The sequence below is a fragment of the Hypanus sabinus genome, chromosome 5 (assembly GCF_030144855.1).
Source record: "Hypanus sabinus isolate sHypSab1 chromosome 5, sHypSab1.hap1, whole genome shotgun sequence".
In the NCBI taxonomy this organism is placed as follows: Eukaryota; Metazoa; Chordata; class Chondrichthyes; order Myliobatiformes; family Dasyatidae; genus Hypanus; species Hypanus sabinus.
Window position 1 is genome coordinate 149,387,655 of NC_082710.1, and position 26,527 is coordinate 149,414,181.

Below are 26,527 nucleotides of genomic sequence, written 5' to 3' on the forward strand. Positions count from 1 at the left end.
TGCTTCAGTGCCTTTTCCCAGAGGGCAGGAGGGAGAAGAGTTTGTATGAGGGGGGCGTGGGGTCCTTCATAATGCTGTTTCCTTTGCAGACGCAGCGTGTAGTGTAAATGTCCATGATGGCAGGAAGAGAGACCCCGATGATCTCCTCAGCTGACCTCACTATCCGCTGCAGGGTCTTGAGATCTGAGATGGTGCAATTTCTGAACAAGGCAGTGATTCAGCTGCTCAGTATGCTCTCAATACAACCCCTGTAGAATGTGATGAGGATGGGGGGTGGGAGATGGACTTTCCTCAGCCTTTGGAGAAAGTAGAGATGCTGCTGGGCTTTCTTTGCTATGGAGCGGGTGTTGAGGGACCAGGTAAGACCTGAACACCCACTCCAGGTGAAGTTATATTCATCTTCACCACTTCCAAACCCCTACACTGTTTTCAGTACTCCAGCCTGATCTACAGTAGGGAGATCAAGTGGCAGCCATTTAGCAGGCTCGTGTCCACGCCATTTACCTGTCCTTTCACCCTTTAGGACCCAATGGTGTGTACATTCTACTTTCAGATTTCATTTAGCAGTACCCTCTGCCTTTCCCTTCCCATTTCTGGTATTCTCTCTCCCCTTGTTCACTCCCCCAGCCCCTTTATTCCATTTGTTACCCCGACCTCCCACACCACAACCCCACCGTGATCAGAGATGTCCATGCCTCTTCAGTAATAAAATAGGTTTAAATACACCTAGTTACTTGAGATTTTCCTCCCTTGGCCTACCTTCCCCATTTCCTCTGCCATCTGGATCCATCTGCTCATCACCCCGGCCCCTCTGGTTCTACCTATTACCGGCAGAGCCTGTCTCTGAACTCCATCGGTCCATTCCCACGGCCCTCACTTGGTTCCACCCATCACCTACCATCCCCTGTCTCGCCCCTCGGTTCACCTCTCGGGACTGGCTTTCCCCCCTCTACACTCTCAATCCCACGGCAACGACGGTCGCAGTTCTTCCATGGATGCTGCTCGCGCTGAATTTATTAGGCAGCTTATCTTTCTCCTTCACTCACCTGTGGAGACCCATCCACAAAGCAGGGCAAACCGTAGTAGAAGTAGCTTCATCCCTCCTCCCGATGTCACCCGGGTTTGGCCCCCAGCGTCTGCTCCGGGAGCTGTAACAGCAGAACCTTGTCTCTCTCCCCCCCGGTCCTACACTTTCGATTTTTTCCCAAACTCCATACATAAAGCTGCTTTTCTGATTGGATGGATGCAGCAATTGGTAACTTTATTTCCAAGCGACTCAAACTTCAGTGACCGCTCTTGTCCAGAGTCCAATGACGCTGAGCAGAGGCAGATTATGATTGGCATCTCGCGGACCAATCAGCGTGCAGCTCGGACACCGCGCGTCGTCCGCAGAAGCAAGGGAGCGATGAACTGAGTGCCATTGGGATCATTCCGTGCACTGGCGGAGGACTTGGGAACTCGAAACAGTTCTGATAGCGAGGGAGGAACGATGGTGGGTCTGCTACTGCTGGCCCTCCTATGTGGAGGGGTCTCCGCAGGTGAGTGAAGAGTCAATGGTCAGCGGGACATTCAGCCCCCGGTCAGTGAGTGAGCGGATGGACACAGCCTAATAGTCCCTCGACAAGATGTGAGGGTCCCACGCCACCCAGCCTGAGCACAATGGGTATCGGTGTGGTGGGGGGCAGGGGTTGCTGTGGTGGAAGCCCCTGCAGAGACTGTACACGAGAGGGAAAGTAAGGAGAGAAGCGCGGGGGGTGGGGTGGGTTAACTTCGGCACCTTCACTGACCTGGGATGGAAGTGGACAGAGGTCTGTTTAGCACTGGGGTTTATAGCACGGTACGGAAAAGCCAATTCAGTCCTCTGTAGCCATGCTGGAGAACGGCTTCCTCCCGACAAGTAAAGGTAGTGTGCAGCGGGCATTTCCGCAGCTTGGCCCAAGAGGACAAAGAGACGTTCAGGCTGGTCTGTGCCAAGCAGGTTAAATGTGTTACGGAAGGATCAATAGGTGAAGCACCTTGTCATTGTGAAGGCATCGATTCACCAGACGGGTCTATGTACTGGCCAGCGCTGATCACCGTATCAGAGATAGTGTACTTGTCCACTCCCTCCCTCCCACCCACCCACCCATCCACTAACTAGTTTTCTCACTTTCCCAGTTCTGGACCTGAAACATTAACTATGGTTCTGGCTGAGCTGTTCAGAATTTCCAGCGTTTTCCGTTTCTGATGTTGGAGAGACAATGGTGGAACTGACCAGAGGGAACTGTGCATTGAACCACAACATCCCTTCTATACCTTTCCCATTCAAGCACAGCTGAATCTCATCACCCCTACTGGGTCAGGGGACGCCGACAGCAGATGGCCAGAATCCTCTGTCCTGAGTTAGTCCTTCAAGTTGTCCCCAGGAGCAGCCCAGCAAGTGTCTTCTAATCGAAGATCCTTCTTCTCCCAGGGATGAAACCTTCAGTGTTTCTGTAGCTCTGTGTTTTTACCGAATGATGTTACAAGCCCATCCCTCCTTTCTTTCTCAGCCGGTCTTGAAGCCAAAATCAAATCTGGGCTTCGATTGCCTCGATATGCTCGTGGGTCTGGACCCCACCGCTTCGATTCGACCCTGCGCTAAAATCTCCGTCCAGACATCGGGTTCAATCGCCCCGATCCGCTCTGTGCTGGAACCTCGCCGCCAAGATTCGGCCTGTAACCAATCTTTCCGATTCGGCCCTGTGCTTGTCTCCTTTCAAACAATCGAGTCCAGTCGCCCCAATCCGCTCTCGTGCCCCGACCTCGCCGCCTCAATTCGGCCGGTAACTGACCTTTTTAATTCGAAAGATTGAACTTGGGGTCTTCGCCGCTCTCGGTGACCGGCCCGATGTCTCGCCTTGCCTCGGTTCTGCCACATTGAATTGCCTCCGAGTCCAAAGGGAAGTTACAGGCTATTATTTGCCAGAAACATTGTGATTAACAAAGTATTTAGTTGCTTTCCTTGTTTCCTTATCCACCAGCGAGAAGTTGCCAAACTCACCACTAGCAAAGAATTCCGAACGCCAACACTCTCTGTGTAAATACAACAGATTTCCTGTAAAACTGCTGCCTCTCCCCTGAATTCCGACCTCACGTTTTCATACCCCTATGAAAAGGGTTTTGATTTTCCATCCTATCTATGGCTCTTACCTTACATATCAGGCCACCACTTGGCCTCCAATGGTATACTGAGCAGACATGTTTGCAGGAGGCTGACCACTGTCTTATGCATTTCCATTATAGGGAGATTGAGATCTTCTTTACCTTCTCTGTCAAAGATAATCCAAAAATTATCAAGAACAAAGGGGGAAGAGCAGAGGTCCCTGAAGGATCAGTGTGGCTGTATACATGTGGAGCCAGAGGTTTCAAATAAATACTTCCCATCTCCACTTACTGGGGAGAAGATCATGCCCAAGCTGGGAATTCAGGAAAGAGTACAGAGACATCCTGAAACATTTCCATATTACAAATGAGATAACAACACACACAAAATGCTGGTGGAACACAGCAGGCCAAGCAGCATCTACAGGGAGAAGCGCTGTCGACATTTCGGGCTGAGACCCTTCGTCAGGACTAACCGAAAGGAAAGATAGTAAGAGATTTGAAAGTAGTGGGGGGAGGGGGAAATGCAAAATGATAAGAGAAGACCGGAGGGGGTGGGATGAAGCTAAGAGCTGGAAAGGTGATTGGTGAAAGTGATACAGACCTGGAGAAGGGAAAGGATCATGGGACGGGAGGGCTCAGGAGAAAGAAAGGAGGGGGGGGAGCACCAGAGGGAGATGGAGAACAGGCAAACAACTAAAAGTGTCAGGGATGGGGTAAGAAGGGGAGGAGGGGCATTAATGGAAGTTAGAGAAGTCAATGTTCATGCCATCAGGCTGGAGGCTACCCAGCTGGTATATAAGGTGTTGTTCCTCCAACCTCAGTTTGGATTCATTCTGACAATAGAGGAAGCCATGGATAGACATATCAGAATGGGAATAAGAACTGGCAGGAGCGGACTGCCAAGGTGAAACAGAAGCTGGGGCTGTGGGGAGGGCGCTCCCTATCCGATAGCGGGCAAGAACCTGGTCATCAGGTGTGAGGTGCTCTCAGGGCTGCTGTACCTGGCGCAGGTGTGGCCAGACCCCCGCTCCTTCAGCTCGGAAATCACCCGAGCCGTCTTCAGATTCATCTGGGGATCCAAGATGGAGCGGGAGAGACGGACCACCATGCACAAGTCCCTGGACAACGGGGGGAAAACCTCTCCAATGTCGCCCTCACCCTGATGGCCAGCTTCGTGTGTGGCTGCATCAGGTTGTGTGTAGATCCCAGGTACGTGGGCACCAAGTACCACTACGTGCCCAGGTTCTACCTGTCACCCTGGCTATGAAGGATGGGTCTGACCCCTTTCCCGCGCAACACCCCTGTCAGCTGGTCATTGCCGCCATACCTGTCCTTCATAGAGAAGTTCTTTCAGGTCAACGCCTTCTTTGACCACAGGGCCATCAGGCAGTGGTCAGCACGTAAGGTCCTGCAGGCACTGCAGGAGAAGGACGAGATGGAGATTGTGGGGTGGTTCCCTGAGCAGACTGTCCAGTTCATCTAGCAAAATGCCTCATCGCCAGACCTCACCAACAGGCATCAAGACCTCGCCTGGCTGGGGGTGAGAGGGGCCCTCCCAGTCCGATCCTTCCTGTACGCCCAGAACGTCGTCTCCACACCCGTCTGCCCACGGGAGGACTGCAGTGAGGAGGAGTCGGTGACCCACCTCTTTGCACACTGTGGGTTCGTGGAGAAGGTGTGGAGGAGTATGGAAGGGGCAATGTCGAGGTTCATCCCCAGCAGCTGCGTAACAGAGGACTCTCTGATCTACGGGCTGTTCCCGGGGACGCACACCGAGACCAACATCCGGTGCTGCTGGCAGATCATCAACTCGGTCAAAGACGCTCTTTGGTCGGCCTGAAACTTGGTCTACCAGCACACGGAGATGTCCGTGGGGAATGCTGCCGACTGGCACATTCTCGGCTGCAGGAGTACGTGCTGAGGGACGCACTCAAACTCGGTGCAGCCACCTCAAGGGCCCGGTGGGGAAGGACCACAGTCTAGGGTTCTTCTCCCGTGGGAGTTGAGGGGTTGGGGGTTGGGGGTATACCCCCCCGAATGTAAATATGAAAGAATAAAGTGCCACGTGGGTGGCAAAACATTAGAATTTTGAAAATGTAAAGACAGTAATGGTAACAATTGCAAAGAATTGAAAGTCTTTGAATGGTTATTGTATATAATTTTATTTTGGAATAAAGTATATTTTGTTTAATAAAAAAAATCAGAATGGGAATGGGATGTGGATGTGGCCACTGGGAGATCCAACCCAAGATCCACAAATCTGCCTGCCCAGGTAGATCTATTGTCTCAGCTTGCTCCTGCCTCACTGAACTCATTTCTGCATACCTTGACACTGTCTTATCACCCCTTGTTCAATCTCTTCCTATCTATGTTCGTGACACTTCTCATGCTTTGAATTTTTTCTATGATTTTAAGTTCCCTGGCACCCTTGTCTTATTTTCACCTTGGACGTCCAGTCCCTATATGCCTCCATCCCCCACCAAGATGATCTCAAAGCTCTTCGCTGTTTTTTGGATTCCAGACCTAACCAAATCCCCTCTACCACCACTCTCTTCTGTCTAGCAGAATTGGTTCTTACTCTCAATGATTTCTCCTTTGGCTCCTCCCACTTCCTTCAAACCAAGGGTGTAGCCATGGGCATCCATATGGGGCCCAGTTATGCCTGTCTTTTTGTTGGCTTTGTGGAACAGTCCATGTTCTAAGGCTATACCGATATCCATCCCACTCTTTTCCTTCGCTACATCGATGACTGCATTGGCACTGCCTCTTGCATGCATGCTGAGCTCGTCGACTTCATTAACTTTGCCTCCAACTTTCACCCTGCCCTCAAATTTACCTGGTCCATTTCCGACAACTCCCTCCCCTTTCTTTATCTTTCTGTCTCCATCTCTGGAGATGGCCTATCTACTGATATCTACTATAAGCCTACAGAGTCTCACAGTTTCCTGGACTATTCCTCTTCCCACCCTGTCTCTTGCAAAAATGCTATCCCCTTCTCACAATTCCTCCGTCTCTGCATCTGCTCTCAGGATGAGGCTTTTCATTCCAGGACGAAGGCGATGTCTTCCTTTTTTTAAACAAAAGGGCTTCCCATTGTCCACCATCAACTCTGCTCTCAAACGCATCTCTCCCATTTCCCACACATCTGCCCTCACACCATCCACCCGCCACCCCACTCAGGATAGGGTTCCCCTTGTCCTTACCTACCACCCCACCAGCCTCCAGGTCCAACATATAATTTTCCGTATCTTCCGCCACCTCCAACGGGATCCCACTACCAAACACATTTTTCCCTCCCCCCCCCCCTTCTGCTTTTTGCAGGGATCGCTCCCTACGCGACTCCCTTGTTCACTCATCCCCCCCATCCCTTCCCATCAATCTCCCTCCTGGCACTTATTCTTGTAAACGGAACAAGTACTACACCTGCCCTTACACTTCCTCCCTCACCACCATTCAGGGCCCCAGACAGTCCTTCCAGGTGAGGCGACACTTCACCTGTGAGTCGGCTGGTGTGGTATACTGCATTCGGTGCTCCCGGTGTGGCCTTTTATATATTGGTGAGACCCGACGCAGACTAGGAGATCGTTTCACTGAACACCTACACTCGGTCCGCCAGTGGCCACACATTTTAATTCCATGTCCCATTCCCATTCTGAGATGTCTATCCATGACCTCCTCTATTGTCAAAATGAATCCAAACTCAGGTTGGAGGAACAACACCTTATATACCGGCTGGGTAGCCTCCAACCTGATGGCATGAACATTGACTTCTCTAACTTCCATTAATGCCCCTCCTCCCCATCTTACCCCCATCCCTGACATACTTAGTTGTTTGCCTGTTCTCCATCTCCCTCTGGTGCTCCACCCCCCCCCCACTTCTTTCTTTCTCCCGAGGCCTCCCGTCCCATGATCCTTTCCCTTCTCCAACTCTGTATCACTTTCGCCAATCACCTTTCCAGCTCTTAGCTTCAGCCCACCCCCTCCGGTCTTCTCCTATCATTTTGCATTTCCCCCTCACCCCACTACTTTCAAATCTCTTACTATCTTTCCTTTCAGTTAGTCCTGACGAAGGGTCTCGGCCCGAAACGTTGACAGTGCTTCTCCTTATAGATGCTGCCTGGCCTGCCGTGTTCCACCAGCATTTTGTGTGTGTTGTTGTTTGAATTTCCAGCATCTGCATATTTCCTCGTGTTTACAAATGAGATGTTGGTGTTCTTGAGGTGCATAAAATGGATAAATCCAGGAGTCTGAATGAGAGTATCCAAGGATATTCTGGGAATGAAGGCAGAAATTGGTAAGGCCCTGGGAGATCAGTTGCTTCAATAGACAAGGGTATGGTACCAGAAGATTGGAAGATATCTGATGTTGTCCTTTTATGTAAGAAAGATTGCACAGGCAAGCTAGGGAACTACAAGCTGTTGAGCCTAACGTTAGTGCTGGAAAATTTACCAGATGGGATTCCGAGAAACTGGATCTACTTGTGTTTAGAAAGGCAGGGGCTGAGAAACTGTTTCTCACAAATGTGATTGAAGTCTTTGAAGAGGGGACCAAGAGGATTGACAAGGGATGGGCAGTATATGTTGCCAAACGTGGACTCCAGAAAGGCTTTTGACAAGGTCCTACACAGTAGGCAGGTCCAGAAAATGAGAACACCTGGGATCCAGGTAAGCTAGCTCAGTGGTAGGAATTAGAGTGCTGTCCTTTCGTTTAGTTTTTGTCGGTAGCTTCCCTACTACTGGCGCTGGGCTCACTGCCCTGTAGTTACCAGGACCTTCCCTTTTACCTGAAAAGAATGATTATTCAAGATCACAAGTTCACAAAGATCATTATCTAGGCCCAATCAATCTTGTCTCTTGCCTCTCTCAATAACCTGGGTGTATCCCAACACTCCCGACGGACTCATCCACGTTCATGTGCTTCAGAGACCTTACACAACCTCTTTCTTTAGAAGCCCAGCTTCTTAGCATGTTGCACACTGGTCTACTGGTGTTGGGTGCTGTGGTTGTGTAGCGGTTAGTGTGATATTATCACAGCTCAGGGCATCAGATTTTGGGTTTCAGTTCTAACGTCCTCCTCAAGGAGTTTGTACTCCCTCCCCAGAGCATGCATGGGTTTTCTCCAGGTGTTCCAGTTTCATGCTACAGTCCAAAGGTGTACCAGTTAGTTGATTAATTGGTCATTTTCAATTGATCCGTGATTAGGACTAGGCTAAAATTTAAATGGGGGTTGCTGGCGGTTCAGCTTGAAGGGCTGGAAGGGATTGTCCTCTAAATACATAAATAAATAGACAGATAGACATTGAAGAAGATAACCAAACAGACAGCCTGTGCAGAAGATTGTCAAAAATTACAGAGGGATCTTGACCAGTTGTGAAAATGGTTCATGCAATGACAAATTAATTTAGATAATATGAGGTTCTGCAATTTAGGAAGTCAAATCCTGGCACGACTTTCAAAGTGAACGGTTGGGAGTGTTGTAGAAGAGGTACCAAGGTCTTCAGCTATATAGTTCTCTGAAAGTGGCATCACAGGTAGATAGGTGGCAAAGAAGGGTTTTGGCAAGTTCACCATCAGTCAAGGCACTGAGTATGCAAGCTGATTTATTATTTGCAGGACATTAGTGCAGTTTCATTTGGAGTATTGTGATCTGTTCTGATCAATCTGCTTCAGGAAAGAAGCCATTAAGTTATAATGCTGCAGAAGTGAGTTATGAGCATGTTCCTTGGGCTGGAAGGACTGCTATGGAGAGTGGTCGAGTGGCTTGGGAGTTTTGTCATTGGAGATTAGGAGAATGAGGGGTGATCTTGTCAAAGTGTGTAACAAACAGGATCGAGAATTGGATGCTGTGTACATGGATTTTCAGAAGACCATTGACAAGGTGCCACATGTGAGGCTGTTTAACAAGAGACCATGGTATTACAGGAAAGATATCACATGGATTGTGCATTGGCTGATTGGCAGGAAGCTAGAAGTGGGAATAATAGAAGCATTTTCTGTTTGGCTGCTGGTGACTAGTGCTGTCTGCAGGAGCCAGTGTTGGGACCACTTCTCTTTACCTTGTATGTCAATGATTTGTATGATGAAATTGATGGCTTTATGGCGAAGTTTGAGGATGACACAAAGATGGGTGGAGGGACAGGTAGTGGTGAGGAAGCAAGGAGTCTGCAGAAGCACTTAGACCAATTAGGAGAAGGGGCAAAGAAGTAGCAGATGGAATGCAGTGTCGGGAAGTGTATGGTCATGGATTTTTGTACAAGGAATAACCGCATAGAATATTTTCTAAATGGAGAGAAAGTTCACAAGTGTGAGGTGCAAAGGGATTTGGGAGTTCTCGAGTAGGATTTCATGGAAGGGAAATGCCATGTTAATATTAATTTCGAGAGTAGTGGAAAATAAAAGCAAGGAAGTAAAGTTGAGGCTTTCTAAAGCACTGGTGAGGTCTCATTTGGAGTTTAGTGAGCAGTTCAGGGCCCCTAATTTAAGACCAGATGTGCTGACATTGAAAAGGATTCAGAGGAGGTTCACGAGAATGATTCATGGAACAAAAAGGTTTTTGTATAAGGAGCGACCAATGGTTCTGGGTCTGAACTCACCAGAATTTAGAAGAATGAGGAAGGATCTCATTGAAACCTTGCATGTTAAAATGGCAGAGCCTGCTCAATGGGCTGAATGGCTCATTTTGCTACTATGCCTTCTGTTCTTATGGTAACATCTTGAGAGTGAATGCTCACAATCTTTTTCCTCGTGTTGGGTAATCAAGACTTGTGAGAAAAGGTTTAAGGTGAAGGGAAGGTAAGTTAACAAAGGGCAGCCTCTGCGCCCAGTAGGTGGCTCATCTTTGCCAGAGATGGTTCCAGGTAAAGTGGTTGAGGCAGGTACATTAAAGTACACACACAAAATACTGGAAGAATTCAGCAGGCCAGGCAGCATCTATGGAAAAGTGTACAGCTGACACGTCAAGCCGAAATCCTTCTGCAGGACCGGAGGAGAAAAAGCTCAGGAGCAGATTTAAAAGGTGGGGGGGGTGCGGAGAGAGAAGCACCAGCTGATAGGTGAAACCTGGAGGGTGGGGGGGGGGTGAATGAAGTAAAGAGCTGAGAAGTTGATCAATGAAAGAGACAAAAGGACATGGAAGAAAGGAAAAGGGTGAAGGACACCAGAGGGAGGCGATCGGTGGGCATGGAGATGAGGTGAGAGAGGGAAATGGAGATGGGAAATGGAGAGGAGGTTTGGGGGCATTACCGGAAGTTTGAAAAATCAATGTTCATGCCAACAGGTTGGCGGCTACCCAAACAGAATATAAGGTGTAGTTCCTCCAAACTAAGTGTGGCCTCATCACAACAATGGAGGAGGGCATGGATGGATGTATCGGAATGCGAATGGGAAGTGGAATTAAAACGGATGGCCACTAGGAGATCCCGCTTGCTCTAGCAGATGGAGCACAGAAGCTCGGCAAAGCAGTCTCCCGATCTATGTTGTGTCTCACCGAAACACAGGAGGCCACACCAGTAGCACCGGACACAGTGTATGACCCCAACAGACTCACAGGTGAAGTGTCGCCTCACCTGGAAGTACTGAACAGGGCTCTGGATAGTAGTGAGGGAGGAGGTGTAGTACTTGTTCAGCTTGTAAGGAGAAGTGGTAGGAGGGAGATCAGTGGGAAGGGATGAATGGACAAGGAAATCGAGTAGGAAGAGATCGCTGCGGAAAGCAGAAAGTGAGTTGGGGGGGAGGGAAAGATGTGTTTGGTGGTGCAATCCCGTTGGAGGTGATGGAAGTTTCGGAGAATTATGTGCTGGACGCGGAGACTGGTGGGATGGTATGTGAGGATGACAGGATAACTGGCAGGGTGGCGGGAGGAGGGAGGTTGGAGTAAGAGTAGACGTGCATGAAATGGAAGAGATACGGTTGAGGGCAGCATTGATGGTGGACGAATGGAAACCCCTTTCTTTGAAAAAGGAATACATCTTCGTTCCAGAATGAAAAGCATCATCCTGAGAGCAGATGCAGCAGAGATGGGTAAGTTGAGAATAGGGGATGGCATTTTTATAAGTACAGTAGTAGCATGGGATGAGGTGAAGGCTAGGTGGCTGTGAGAGTCCATGGATTTGTAATAGATATCAGTTGATAAGCTGTCTCCAGATATACAGAGAGCGAGATCGAGAAAAGGAAGAGGGGTGCTGGAAATGGACCAGGTGAATTTAAGGGCAAGGTGGAAGTTGGAAGCAAAGCGGATGAAGTTGGCGAAGCCCGCATGGCGGCAGGAAGTGGCACCAAAGCAGTCATTGATGTAGCATAGGAAAGATGGGGGATGGCCACCAGTGTAGGCTGGGAACACGGACTGTTCCCTGTGGCCGACACCCAGTGTAGGCTGGGAACACAGACTGTTCCCTGTGGCCGACACCCAGTGTAGGCTGGGAACACGGACCGTTCCCTGTGGCCGACACCCAGTGTAGGCTGGGAACACGGACTGTTCCCTGTGGCCGACACCCAGTGTAGGCTGGGAACATGGACAAAAAGGCGGGCATAGCTGGGACCCATGCAAGTGCCCATGGCTATCCCTTTTGTTTGAAGGAAGTGGGAGGAGCCAAAGGAGAAGTTACTTAGAGTGAGGTCAAGTTCCGCTAAGTAGAGGAGAGTGGTGGTGGACAGATCTCGAGTCCAGAAAAAATGGAGAGATTTCCTGGTGGGGGATGGAGGTGTATAGGGACTGGACATCCATAGTAAAAATAAGATGATGGCGGCAGAGAACTTGAAATCCTTGAAAAGATCAAGAGAGTGTGAGGTGTTACGGATGTAGGTGGGAAGAGTCTGAACTGGGGGTATAAAACAGAGTCGATATGAGTATGCCGATATGAGTTCAGTGGGACAGGAACAAGCTGAAAAAATGGGTCTACCTGGACAAGCGGGATTGTGGCTCTTGGGTAAGGGACAGAAACGGGAGGTGTAGGGTGCAGGAACTATGAAGTTGGTGGTGGTGGATGGGAGATCCCCAATAAGGTTGGTGATGGTCTGGGAGACAATGGCCTGGTGTTCCTTAGTGGGGTTCTGCTCCAGGGTAAGTCAGAGGAGGTGCCTAAGAGTTGGCGCTGAACTCAGCAAGGTAGAGGTCAGTACGCCAGGCTACTACAGCGCCTCCCTTATCTGTGGGTTTGATGGTGAGGTTAGGATTAGTGCGAAGGGAGTGCAGAGCCGAGCATTCAGAGTGAATTAGGTTGGAATAGGAGAGAGGAGCGTTAAAGTTGAGAGAGTTAATATCGTGTCGACAGTTGGCAATGAAAAGGTCCGGAGCAGGCTGAAGACCATGGTGGGGTGTCCAGGAAAAGGGGAATGGTTGAAGATGGGAGAAGGGGTCATCGATGCGGAGTGGAGATTCCTTGCCAAAGAAGAAGGCTCAGAGATGGGGTCAGCAGAAGAAGAGCTCAGCATCGAGGCGGGTGCGGAACTCACTGAGTTGTGGGCACAGGGGGACAAAGCTGAGGCTCTTACTGAGGACTGAACGTTCTGCCTCAGAAAAGGGAAGGTTGCAGGGAATGGTAAAGACCCAGCACAGATGGGAGCTGGGATCGGAGGTGACTGGGGGTTTGATAGTGTCTGAGGGGATAGTGTTTGAGGTATTCAGGATGGTGGAGTGAGAAAAAGGAGTCTTCGAGAGCCCAAGAGCTGGAGGTGGGATCTGAAAGAAACGTGATTGTGGAGTGGCGGTGGGGGAAGGGGAGATAGGTTTCCAGGAGCAGCTCGTGAAGACCCAGGAGGTCAAGGTCAGAGTTGGAGTTGCAGGTTGCACAATAGACACTTTGGTGATGTCCAAGGTCATTGGAACCCGCATTGATGGCAATGGAGTCCGGGTTTTGGATAGTTAGAGCCGTTGAGGTCAGCAGCAGAGATCGCAGTCTGGAGACGTCTGGGCCTGCTGGCATAGGAGTCAATAGGTTTGGTGGTCCATAGACGGGCGATCTTCCGATCCTTGCAGGACGTGAGAAGGCGAATAATCGGTGATTGAAAATCCCATTGAGCATCCTTGCAAGCAGAACAAGTGCTACCCCTGCCCCTACACCTCCTCCCTCACTACCATCCAGGGCCCTAAACAGTCCTTGCAGATGAGGCAACACTCCACCTGTGAGTCTGTTGGGATCATATACAGTGTCATGTGCTTTCTGTGTGGCGTCCTGTATATCAATGAGACCCGACGTAGATTAGGAGACCGCTTCGCCGAGCATCTACGCTCTGTCCACCAGAACAAGCAGGATCTCCCAGTGGCCATCCATTTTAATTCCACTGTCGTGACGAGACCATATTCAGGTTGGAGGAACAGGATGGTGAGCCTCCAACCTGATGGCATGAACATCGATTTCTCAAACGTCTGGTAATGCCTCCCCAATCCCCCCCTCCCCCATCCTGACCATCTCTCATCCCCTTCTCTTACCTCATCTCCATGCTCACCCATTGCCTCTGTCTGGTGATCCTTCACTCTTTTTATTTCTTCCATGTCCTTCTGTCTCTTTCACCAACCATCTTCCCAGGTCTTTACTTCCTCCCTCCCACCCAGGTGTCACCTTGTGTTTCGCTCTCCCCCCTCCCCTTGAAATCTACTCCTCAGCTTTTTTTCTCCAGTCCTGCCGAAGGGTTTCAGCCCGAAAGGTCCACAGTACTTTATCAATAGATGCTACCTGGCCCGTTGAATTCCTCCAGCATTTTGTGTGTGTTGCTCGGATTTCCAGCATCTGCAGGCCTTCTCTTGTTTGTAATTTAACACCATTTAAAAGGTACTTGGATAGGAAAAGTACAAAGATTTATCTCGGCAGTTGTTTGTGCTTCTCTTTGGGAAATCAGTATCCAACATGGTGTGCTTGTTGAGAGGGCATTGATCTCTGAGTGTTACAGGTACCACATGCCTGTCCTTACTGCCCTGCCTGGGGGTTACACACCTCCTCTTTCTGGACCTGCAGTGTTAACAGATCACTAAGTGGACCTTCGACCAGATTCCCTGCATCCAATGTGACCCATAGCGAGTCCAGCAACTCTGTGTGGTCAGCAATGAGCTTTGGCTGGACGCACATCTCGCAACATTAGTTAATGAGGCATGGAAATGTCTCTATACTCCCATGTTCTGCAGACGGGACAGACCAATGATGGTCTGACTCATCTCCAATATTTTTATCCCCTGTCTTTACTCTGTGCAGGGAAAATAGTCACCTGAATGTGGGAGGAAACTGGAGCTCTGAGATGAAATCGACAGATTCATGGTGAGAACACTCAAACTCCTCGCAGAGTTTAGCTGGAATTGAACCCAGATTAAAGACGCTATAAAGTACTTTGCTAACCGCTACATTACCATGTAATCTCTTCACTAAAGGCCAAATATTATCTCACAGAATGGCCGCACCCTCTTTTCCTACCCTTCCTATTGCTTTCAGTGATCCCACAAATTCTGCCTGTCCCACTGTTGCCTCTGGTACTGTTGATTAAGTGACGTCCTGTCCATCAGTGGAGAGTGTATCCTGCATTTAGATCCTCTCTCTGCTTTGAATGTGGTTTTCCAGAGACAGCGGCACATGGGACAGATGTCACCCTCTTGCGGGAGATGTAATGCCCCACCCTCTGGACATTGTGTCTATAATCCCAGGGGCACTGTACCCAGGAGTCACTGTGGGTCAGAGGTGAAGTGAGAAGCACTCTGCAGGAGCTGTGAGAGTGCTGCTACTGTTGGGAAACTTGGTGCAAGTTCTCAGCTGGTCTGTCCACTGAGAGCAGGGAAAAACTAAACCCGGGAGGGAGCGCATACGAGTCCTCACCCCGATTGGGAGTATTCCCACCTGCACTGAGCACATCCCTATCCTCCCAGAGCCACTTACCCCGACCTCAGAGAGACACACAGATGATTTAACCAGTCTGGTCCTGGTGAACATGTCCTGTTTCATAACCCCACTCCATCACCCAGTCAGGACACCACAACTCATGGATATAGGCAGCTCAACCAGGGAACTGCAGATGTGATCAGGGATATGGACCCACACTGTCTTCAGCTGCATTTATATGCCCCTTGGGGTGAAGGGTCAGGCCTGATTCTCCGGTTTTAGGACTCCGATTCTCTCAGGGGGTTGGGGGTCGAGCTCAGCATCCTAGGTCTCTGGGTGTTGGTTTTAGGTATAGGTTCTTCTCTGACTCTCTCTTCTGGCTCCAGGCTCTCACTCTCTCCGTCATTTCTACACGGCGGTGACCCCGGGGTCGGGGGTCCCTGAGTTCATGGCAGTCGGGTATGTGGACGAGGAGCAGATCATTTACTACGACAGTGTGTTGGGACAGACGGTTCCCCGTCAGCAGTGGATGGCGGAGAGTCAGGGACCTGACTACTGGGAACGGGAGACACAGATCTCTCGGAGCCACGAGCAGTGGGCCCAGGCCAAAACCCAGACCTTAATGATGCGGACCAACCAGACGGGTGGTGAGTGGCGAACCATGCTGGGGGGGTGGTGTGGCAGAGGGGAGCCCATGGGTGTTGGGGATTAGAGGGGTGATGGTAGAGATTGTGGGATGGGAGGGGTGTGGAAGGTGATGGTGGGGTTTGTGAGGTGGTGGAGGTGATGGTAGGGATTGGTGTGGGTGTCATGCAATGGATTGAGGTGGGAGGCCGGCTGTGACATTAGCGATTGTGGGCTGTGAATTAGGGATTGTGGGGGTTAGCAGTGGTGACAGGGATTGTGGGCTGGCAGTGGTGACGTTAGGACATGTGGGCGAGGTGGCAGGGATGACATTAGGGATTTGGGTGGCGGGGGTATTGTTGGGCATTGTGGGAGTTGGCAGGGGTGATGTTAGGGATAGTGTGGGGTGGCAGTGGTGACTTTAGTGATCATGGGGATGTACAGGGGTGATGTTAGGGATCATGGGGTGTGGCAGAGATGACATCAGGGTCATGGGGCTAGTAGGGATGACGTTAGTGATCATGAGGGTGTGCAGGGGGATGTTAGAGAATGTGGGAGGGATGGTGGGGTGTCGTCAGTGATTTGGCAAGGGGTGGTAGTGGTGATGTTAGGGATTGAGGGGTGGCGGGTGTGTCAATAGTGATTGTGTTGGGGTGGCAGTTGATGGTAAGTTTTGAGCGGGGTGGGGGTGAGTGTAGGGGCAGTGTTGGGGTAAGGGTTTGACAATAAAGAGTGTTTTGGGGGAGGGGTGATGATAGGGAATGTGCAGGGGTGAGGGAGGTGATGTTGGGGAGGGGGCGAGGGGGGAGGGAGTGGCATTAGGGACCATATGTGGTGGGGGCTGTTGTGGGAGTGATGGTGGGCATTGTGTGGCTGGTTGGAGGTGACGTAAGGAATTGTGGTGGTGGGATGGCAGTGATTGTGGGGGATGACAGTGGGGATTTTGGAGAGCAGGAGTGATTGTAGGTTTTGTGTTGTGACTGACGGTAGAGATCATACAGGGTGGGGAGGAGTGGGTGATGGTAGGGACAGGGCAGGAGTCAAGTGCAGTGGTGGGGAGACAGAGTGACAGTAGGGTGTGGGTGGGGACTGTGCAGGAGGTGAGAGGTGACATGGGAAGTAATGTAGGGGTGGGTCAATGGTGGGGTGTGGTGCAGAAGTGACGGTGGGCTCTGTGCAACGGTGACAGTAGGGACTGTGAAGGGTGGGGGAACGTGTGGGGGTGAATATTGATTCCACCTGGGGGAGTGGAAGAATGAGCCACAACTGCAGCATGGAAAGTTGTCCGCAGTCCCACAACTCACCAATGGATGACGTGTTCCAGGGATCCACTTTCTCCAGAGGATCTACGGCTGTGAGCTCCGTGACGATGGGACCACCACCGGGTTCAATTGGTACGGCTGGGACGGGTCAGACTTCATCTCCTTCGACAAGGACCGGATGGTGTGGGTGACCCCTGTGCCCTGGGGTGTCATCACTAAGGACAAGTGGGACCGGAACACGGCCATGAACCAGGATTTGAAGGGATACCTGGAGCAGGAGTGCATCGAATGGGTGAAGAGATACGTCAGGGCCGGGGAGAGTCACCTGCAACCCAGTGAGTGCATGGGGGAGTGGTCAATGTGAGCGCCTGGGAGTGGCATTCAATGTCTGCAACCCCCATCTCCACCCTCCCCTGCCCACCCCTTGCCACCTCCACTGCCACCACCACCTCCTCTGCAACCTCTCCCACACAGTCTCCTCTTCCCATCCCCTTTCTACCTCCACTTAATGCTTCCTCTTTCTCCCCCAACCCCAGATCCCCCCGAAGTCTCGTTCACCGCCTCCAAGGACAACCGCCTCCTCTCCTGTGTGGCCACTGGCTTCTACCCTCAGACCATCGACGTGACTATTCTGTGGAATGGCCGGACTCTGGAGGAGACCCATTCCCACGGGATCCTGCCCAATCACGACCACACCTACCAGCTGACCAGGACGGTGCAGGTGGAGCCCACGGACACTGCAGAGTTCTCCTGTCAGGTGGAACACCGGGGTCTCCCCGAGCCCCTCGTCCTGTTGTTCGGTAAGAAACACCACTGGCTGTGAGGTACATGGGCATCTAACGTTGCCCAACTTCACCCCACCATTCCCCACCACTTTTCCTTCTCCCATTATAAAGTATCCGTGTTGTTTCTGCCTCTCTCTGTAGTGTCCTGGAGCAGAACTGTATAACACAGTATTGGCCCTTTTGCCCACAAAGTGGTGCCGACCTCTTAACCCACTCCACGGTCAATCGAACACATCCCTCTCACAAATCGTCCATTTTTCTTTCATCCATGTGCCTAAATTAGAGTCTCTGAACTGTCCTTTCTGTGCCAGACTCCAGCACCACCACAGCAGTCTTCCACGCACCCCTCTGACATCCTCCCACTGTACTTCCTTTCAATCAGCCTCACAAGGATGTTCTTTGGTATTAGACATTGCTTTCCTGCTTAAAGCCAAAGCTGGCTGTCCACGTTATCTAAGGTTTTCTGTGTTTCCATGGCCTCACAATGAGTTGGGGCCCCTGCTGGTCCTGTTGGATGTGTCTCCTTTCAAATTGTAGCTTGAGTTCGGTTTGATTGGGATTCAGTGCCCACTGGGCAGGTACTGAATCTATCTGGTTATATGTTGGGGATGTAGGACCATTCTCACTATCTGTCTGTGTTTTTCAGCAGGGAACAAAGGCTACAATCCCACCAAAAGTAAGTTCACTGTAAATCACAGCTGGAATGGTTGTATTACATTGTTCATGTTTTAATAGTAAGAAATGATATTAAATCATTAGAAAGAGTTGACATAGGATCAGAAGGTACAGTATCCTTATGGGTTGAGCTAAGAAATCGCAGGGGTAAAAGGACCCTGATGGCAGTTATCTACAGGCCTCTAAACAGCTGCAGAGATGTGGGCTACAAATTGCAACAGGAAATAGAAAAGGCTAAGTAAACACAAGGTACTCTGCGATGCGGTGGTCAAATCAACACGTCCAAACAAGCTGGATGAACTCAGCAGGTCGGGCAGCGTCCACTGAAAAATCAACGGATGCTGCCCAACCTGCTGAGTTCATCCAGCTTGTTTGTACGTGTTGAATAGAAAAGTCTTGCCAGAAGGGCAGTGTTATGATAACTGTAGGGGATTTTAACATGCGAGTGGATTGGGAAAATCAGGTCGGCAGTGGATCTCAAGAGAGAGAATTTGTAGAATGTCTACGAGTTGGCTTTTTAGAACAGCTTGTTGTTGAGCCCACTGGGGGATCGGCTGTACTGGATTGGGTATTGTGTAATGAACCAGAGGTGATTAGAGAGATGGAAGTGAAGGAACCCTTAGGAGGCAGTGATGACAACATGATTGAACTCACTGTGAAGTTTGAGAAAGAGAAGCCGAAATCCGATGTGTCGGTATTTCAGTGGAGTAAAGGAAATTACAGTGACATGAGAGAGGAACTGGCCAAGGTTGACTGGAAAAGGACACTAGCGGGAAGGACGGCAGAGCAGCAGTGGCTGGAGTTTATGCGAGAAGTGAGGAAGGTGCGAGACAGATATATTCCAAAGAAGAAGAAATTTTCGAATGGAAAAAGGATGCAACCATGGCTGACAAGAGAAGTCAAAGCCAAAGAGAAGTAAAAGCAAAGCAGAGGGCATACAAGGAAGCAAAAATTAGTGGGAAGACAGAAGATTGGGAAGTTTTAAAAGCTTACAAAAGGAAACTAAGAAGGTCATTAAGAGGGAAAAGATGAACTTTGAAAGGAAGCTAACAAATAATATCAAAGAGGATATGAAAAGCTTTTTCAAGTATATAAAGAGTGAAAGACAGGTGAGAGTAGATATAGGACCGATAGAAAATGATGCTGGAGAAATTGTAATGGAAGATAAGGAGATGGCGGAGGAACTAAATGAGAATTTTGCATCAGTCTTCACTGAGGAAGACATCAGCAGTATCACGAACATTCAAGGGTGTCAGGGAAGAGAAATATGCACAGCCACAATTACAACAGAGAAAATACTCAGGAAGCTGAATAGTCTAAGGGTAGGTAAATCTTCTGGACCAGATGGAATGCACCCTCGTGTTCTGAAGGAGGTAGCAGTAGAGATTGCAGAGGCATTAGCAATGATCTTTCAAAAGTCGATAGATTCTGGCCTGGTTCTGGAGGACTGGAAGATTGCAAATATCACCCTGCTATTTAAGAAGGGGGCAAGGAAGCAAAAAGGAAATTATAGACCTGTTAGCTTGACGTCAGTTCATGGGAAGTTGTTGGAGTCGATTATCAAGGATGAGGTTATGGAGTACCTGGAAGCATATGACAAGACAGGCAGAACTCAGCATTGTTTCCTTAAAGGAAAATCCTGCCTGACAAACCTAGTGCAATTTTTTTGAGGACATTACAAGTAGGCTAGACAAGGGAGATGCAGTGGATGTTGTGTATTTGGATTTTCAGAATGCCTTTGACAAGGTGCCACACATGAGGCTGCTAAAGAAGATAAGAGCCCATGGAATTACGGGAAAGTTACATATGTGGATACAGTGTTGGTTGATTGGCAGGAAACAGAGTGGGAATAAAGGGATCCCATTCTGGTTGGCTGCCCTGTTCCACAGGGGTCCTTGTTGGGGCCGCTTCTTTTTACGTTGTATGTCAAAGATTTGGATTATGGAATAGATGGCTTTGTAGCTAAGTTTGCTGATGATACAAAGATAGGTGCAGGGGCTGGTAGTGCTGAGGAAACAGAGAGTCTGCAGAGAGACTTGGATAGATTGGGGGAATGGGCAAAGAAGTGGCAACTGAATTACAATGTCGGAAAGTGTATGGTCATGCGCTTTGGTAGAAGAAATAAACGGGCAGACTATTATTTAAATGGGGAGAGAATTCATAGTTCTGAGATGCAACTTGTGAGTTCTCATGCAGGATACCCTTAAGGTTAACCTCCAGGTTGAGTCAGTGGTGAAGAAGGCCAATGCAATGTTGGCATTCATTTCTAGAGGAATAGAGTATAGGAGCAGGGATGTGATGTTGAGGATCTATACAGCACTGATAAGACCTCACTTGGAATACTGTGTGCAGTTTTGGGCTCCTTATTTAAGAAAGGATGTGTTGACATTGGAGAGGTTTCAGAGAAGTGTCACGAGAATGATTCCGGGAATGAGAGGGTTAACATATGAGGATCGTTTGACCGCTCTTGGACTGTAATGCTTGGAGTTTAGAAGAATGAGGGCGGACCTTATAGTAACATTCTGAATGTTGGACAGAATGGATGTGGCAAAGTTGTTTCCCATGGTAGGGGAGTCTAATACGAGAGGACATAACTTGAGGATTGCAGGGTGCCCATTCAGAACAGAGATACAAAATAATATTTTTTAGCCAGAGTGTGGTGAATCTATGGAATTTGTTGCCACGGGTGGCAGTGGAGCCAAGTCTTTGAATGTATTTAAGGCAGAGATTGATAGGTATCCGAGTAGTCAGGGCATCAAAGGTTATGGTGAGAAGGAGGGGAAATGAGATTAAAGTGGAGATTGGATCAGCTCATGATGAAATGGCGGAGCAGATTCGATGGGCCGAATTGCCGACTTCTGCTCCTTTGTCTTAAGGTCTTATGGTCTCACTGTCTTCAGATGCATTTCAAATGCCCTTTGGGGTGAAGGGTCAGTCTTGATACTCCGGTTTTAGGACTCCGATTCTCTCAGGGGGTTGGGGGTCGAGCTCAGCATCCTGGGTCTCTGGGTGCTGGATTCAGGTATAGGTTCTTCTCTGACTCTCTCTTCTGGCTCCAGGCTCTCACTCTCTCCGTCATTTCTACACGGCGGTGACCCCGGGTTCGGGGGTCCCTGAGTTCACGGCCGTCAGGTATGTGGATGATTTGTTGATCAGTTACTATGACAGTGTGTTGGGACGGACGGTTCCCCGTCAGCAGTGGATGGCGGAGAGTCAAGGACCTGACTACTGGGAACGGGAGACACAGATCTCTCGGAGCCACGAGCAGTGGGCCCAGGCCAAAATCCAGACCTTAATGATGCGGACCAACCAGACGGGTGGTGAGTGGGGAACCATGCTGGGGGGTGGGGTGGCAGAGGGGAGCTCACAGGTGTGGGGATTAGAGGGGTGATGGTAGAGATTGTGGGGTGGGAGAGGTGCGGAGGTAACGGTGGGTTTTGTGAGGTGGTGGAGGTGATGTTAGGGATTGGGGTGGGGGTATTACAATAGATTGTGGTGGGGGTGCTGGCTGTGACATTAGCGATTGTGGGCTGTGAATTAGGGATTGTGGGGGTTAGCAGTGGTGACAGGGATTGTAGGCTGGCAGTGGTGACGTTAGGACATGTGGGCGAGGTGGCAGGGATGACATTAGGGATTTGGGTGGCGGGGGTATTGTTGGGCATTGTGGGGATGGCATCGTGACGTTAGGGATAGGGGGTGGCAAGGATGGCATGAGGGAAAGTGGGGACATATTTGGGGTTGACGTTAAGGGTTATGGTGTGTGGTAGGGGTGATGTTAGTGATCATGGGGGTGTATAGGGGGATGTTAGAGAATGTGGGAGGGTTGGTGGGGTGTCGTCAGTGATTTGGCAAGGGGTGGTAGTGGTGATGTTAGGGATTGAGGGGGTGGCGGGTGTGTCAATGGTGATTGTGTTGGGGTGGCAGTTGATGGTAAGTTTTGAGCGGGGTGGGGGTGAGTGTAGGGGCAGTGTTGGGGTAAGGGTTTGACAATAAAGAGTGTTTTGGGGGAGGGGTGATGATAGGGAATGTGCAGGGGTGTGGGAGGTGATGTTGGGGAGGGGGCGAGGGGGGAGGGAGTGGCATTAGGGACCATATGTGGTGGGGGCTGTTGTGGGAGTGATGGTGGGCATTGTGTGGCTGGTTGGAGGTGACGTAAGGAATTGTGGTGGTGGGATGGCAGTGATTGTGGGGGATGACAGTGGGGATTTTGGAGAGCAGGAGTGATTGTAGGTTTTGTGTTGTGACTGACGGTAGAGATCATACAGGGTGGGGAGGTGTGGGTGATGGTAGGGACAGGGCAGGAGTCAAGTGCAGTGGTGGGGAGACAGTGAGACAGTAGGGTGGGGACTGTGCAGGAGGTGAGAGGTGACATGGGAAGTAATGTAGGGGTGGGTCAATGGTGGGCTGCGGTGCAGAAGTCACGGTGGGGTCTGTGCAGCAGTGACAGTAGGGACTGTGAAGGGTGCGGGAACGTGTGGGGGTGAATATTGATTCCACCTGGGGGAGAGGAAGAATGAGCCACAACTGCAGCACGGAAAGTTGTCCGCAATCCCACAACTCACCAATGGATGATGTGTTCCAGGGATCCACTTTCTCCAGAGGATCTACGGCTGTGAACTCCGTGACGACGGGACCACCACCGGGTTCAATTGGTACGGCTGGGACGGGTCAGACTTCATCTCCTTCGACAAGGACCGGATGGTGTGGGTGACCCCTGTGCCCTGGGGTGTCATCACTAAGGACAAGTGGGACCGGAACACGGCCATGAACCAGGATTTGAAGGGATACCTGGAGCAGGAGTGCATCGAATGGGTGAAGAGATACGTCAGGGCCGGGGAGAGTCACCTGCAACCCAGTGAGTGCATGGGGGAGTGGTCAATGTGAGCGCCTGGGAGTGGAATTCAATGTCTGCAACCCCCATCTCCACCCTCCCCTGCCCACCCCTTGCCACCTCCACTGCCACCACCACCTCCTCTGCAACCTCTCCCACACAGTCTCCTCTTCCCATCCCCTTTCTACCTCCACTTAATGCTTCCTCTTTCTCCCCCAACCCCAGATCCCCCCGAAGTCTCGTTCACCGCCTCCAAGGATGGCAGCCTCCTCTCCTGTGTGGCCACTGGTTTCTACCCTCAGTCCATCGACGTGACTATTCTGCGGAATGGCCGGTTCATGGAGGAGACCCATTCCCACGGGATCCTGCCCAATCACGACAACACCTACCAGCTGACCAGGACGGTGCAGGTGGAGCCCACGGACACTGCAGAGTTCTCCTGTCGGGTGGAACACCGGGGTCTCCCCGAGCCCCTCGTCCTGTTGTTCGGTAAGAAACACCACTGGCTGTGAGGTACATGGGCATCTAACGTTGCCCAACTTCACCCCACCATTCCCCACCACTTTTTCTTCTCCCATTATAAAGTATGTGTTGATTCTGCCTCTCTCTGTAGTGTCCTGGAGCAGAACTGTATTGCACAGTATTGGCCCGTTGGCCCACAAAGTTGTGCTGACCTCTTAACCCATTCCACGGTCAATCGAACACATCCCTCTCACAAATCGTCCGTTTTTCTTTCATCCATGTGCCTAACTTAGCATCTCTGAACTGTCCTTCCTGTGCCAGACTCCAGCACCACCACAGCAGTCTTCCATGTGTAACCCCCTGCGTCCGTTCCTCGCCCAGCTTACAGCGTTGTGTCCTCTCTCTCGACCCCCTCACCCCGATCTGCGAAGAAACCCCCTTTACACTCTGAACTGTCCTTCCTGTGCCAGTGTCCAGCACCACCACTGCAGTCTTCCATGCTCCCCTCTGACATCACCCCTATACTTTCTGCAGTCACCTCCCAACGATGTTCTTTGGTATTAGGCGTTGCTTCCCTGGTGAAAGCAAAAGCTGGTTGTCCGCATTTTCTAAGCCTCTTATCATCTCATTGTCTAACGGACACTTTGTACTCTACTTTCCCCCAGTGCAAAAGTCACCCAGTCAGATTGTATGGAATTAGTGCCTTTGGCCTGACCTCTCAGTAATGATCACTTACTTGCATATCTGATCCCATTTCCTTGCCATCTCTATCTTCATTATTCATATACTTGTCTAGATCTATCCTCAGTGATATGAGAGTTTGTCTTCACCACTCCTTCAGTGTGTTTGATTCCAGCCATCCTCTGGGAGGAAATGGAGAACATTCTTTCCACCGGTCACTTCCAGTGATCTTGCTCCTCACTTACAGACTGATTATGGACTCCTCTGCTCCGGGAAATCAGTTCCTCCTACCTGTCCCACCTGAGCCTCTCATTACCGTGTGCATCCATACCTGGTGGACCTGACCAGGGTCAGTATTAGAGTAAATGGTCACTCCAAACTCCCACTGACCACTCTGTCACACACCAGCTTTGTTCCGTCTCATGGCCTTACAATGAGTTGGGGCCACACTGGTCCAGTTGGATGTGTCTCTGTTCACAAATTGTAGCTTGAGTTCTGTTTGATTGGGATTCAGAGCCCCCTGGGCAGGTACTGAATCTGTCTGGTTAGATGCTGGCTTTGTGGGACCGTTCTCACTATCTGTGTTTTTCAGCAGGGAACAAATGATACAATCCCACCAAAAGTAAGTTCACTGTAAATCACAGCTGGAATGGTTGTATTACATTGTTCATGATCGCTGTGTCTCATCTAAAGAATGGGAGTTTTGTGTGTGTGACACCACTGTGTATGTCTCTGTCAGGGTGTGAGATTACCCGTATATACCTGTGTTTGTGCGGTGGTGTATTGTGTGATGTGGCTGTCTTTGTTTCTCCCAGTCTGCTCTGCATTGGTAATAAATGTTTTCCTGCCTGTCCTTCCATTCACAGCTTCTGACAAAGGAGAATCCTCCTCCAACTCCTCTGCCCTGGCCTGAGGTAGGAACCGTGTTGGACACCGGTCAATGCTGGGCTTCCCAGCTCTTGTCACTGGGGCTGGAGCTGGTCATTACAGCACAGTCTGGGCACTGAGAAACCCCGGTCCGGAACCGGAACTGTGGGAGGGGGTGTAACCAGTCCCCACAGCACCTCAACTTGGGAATGGCCTCCTGCTCCATTCCATTCCGGGGATCCAGTGCCCAGTTTTCCCGAAGTTTGTCACTGGAATTGCTGTGTCTTCCCAGGGTTGCCCACTACTGGTGTTTTGTGGCCAGGGGTGGGCTCAGGTGTTGCAGAGGGAATTCAGGGGTGTGGAGGGTGGGTTGTTGTGGGGGGTTTTATGGTGCTGGGGAAGATGGGTTTGTTAGGGGTGTGTTGTGGTGCAGAATGGGTCAGTGTCTAGATTGTACTGCAGTAGTTGCTGGGAACTAGGAATTGCTGGATATTATTCCCACTGATGGCATTGCAGTGGGTTTTATTGTCCGTGTTGCGGAGCTTTGTTGTTGATGTCCCTGTGGGTTTGCCTCATTCTAAAACCATCTCTCCTCATCTCTCTCCCCCTCTGCAGAAAATCCAATTCACAACAAGATGTTGATGAAGAGATCTCGGGGAACAGAGTATAATCCTGGGGTGCTGGGTGATTAACGAGTTAACCTTTGATTTGGGTTTTGATCTTCGTGCTTGGAGATGCTGATAATTTGCTGATTCACTGCGGGAGCCGGACTGTAATGTTGCTTTGCAAAGGAAGCTGAATCACTTTAGCGTGTGTGGGATGAAGGGAAGGGGCTTAGTGGGGAACAGCTCTGACCCACAGCTCAGCCCTGGTCGGCATCTGAGGACTCACAGTTGGTGAATAGATTTGCTCATTCAGTCAATTTGACTGTTGACCGAGAGTGGCTTCTGGCCCGTGTGGGATGGGAGGGGAGTGGGTGGCAGGTGCTGGAGTTAAGTTGTCACTTTAACCCATGGGCTGTGGGGGTGACCACAGGGAGATCTGGAAATGTGAATTTAATGCCGGGGGAGTGGGAGGTAGGGAGAGAAGTGTTCGTTTGTGCTTCACTGTCAAGGCTCTTTAATACTAAATCCAAATAAAATTGACATGTACTCCATCTCCCTGTCTGCAAACGTTTGTGGTGGTGGGAACGTTGGAATGTGAAGGATGCAGCCACCGGGTCACAGGACAAAGTGGGAATGATGTGTAGCACGGACTTAAGGAGGTTCTGACTGAAACTTCATCCAGCTCCATGCTGCCTAGGAGGGGCTGCCATTGTGGGAGGGTGGGTGAAAAAGCCCAAGGAGTGGTTGCTGCTGGGGCAACAGTGACCAGGGAGAGAGCTGACAAAGACCATTAAAGCGGCACATGGTACTAC

General features: G+C 50.3%; 1 protein-coding gene across 5 annotated transcripts; it reads left to right on the top strand.

Moving 5' to 3' along the window:
• The first annotated feature begins 1,404 nt into the window (after nucleotides 1-1,404).
• Nucleotides 1,405-26,158, top strand: LOC132394446 (class I histocompatibility antigen, F10 alpha chain-like). Of its 5 annotated transcripts, none has more exons than XM_059970613.1 (10): nucleotides 1,405-1,538; nucleotides 15,310-15,570; nucleotides 16,872-17,144; nucleotides 17,346-17,609; nucleotides 18,241-18,270; nucleotides 21,329-21,589; nucleotides 22,852-23,124; nucleotides 23,326-23,589; nucleotides 25,110-25,157; nucleotides 25,726-26,158. In XM_059970613.1, the coding sequence occupies exons 1-9, from the start codon at nucleotides 1,490-1,492 to the stop codon at nucleotides 25,154-25,156; spliced, it is 1,722 nt and encodes a 573-aa protein (XP_059826596.1). In that variant the 5' UTR covers nucleotides 1,405-1,489; the 3' UTR covers nucleotide 25,157; nucleotides 25,726-26,158. The 5 variants fall into 5 exon arrangements, with proteins under 5 accessions (XP_059826596.1, XP_059826597.1, XP_059826598.1 ...); XM_059970614.1 differs by having other exon boundaries at nucleotides 18,244-18,270; XM_059970615.1 differs by lacking the exon at nucleotides 18,241-18,270 and having other exon boundaries at nucleotides 1,406-1,538.
• The last annotated feature ends 369 nt before the right edge of the window (nucleotides 26,159-26,527 follow it).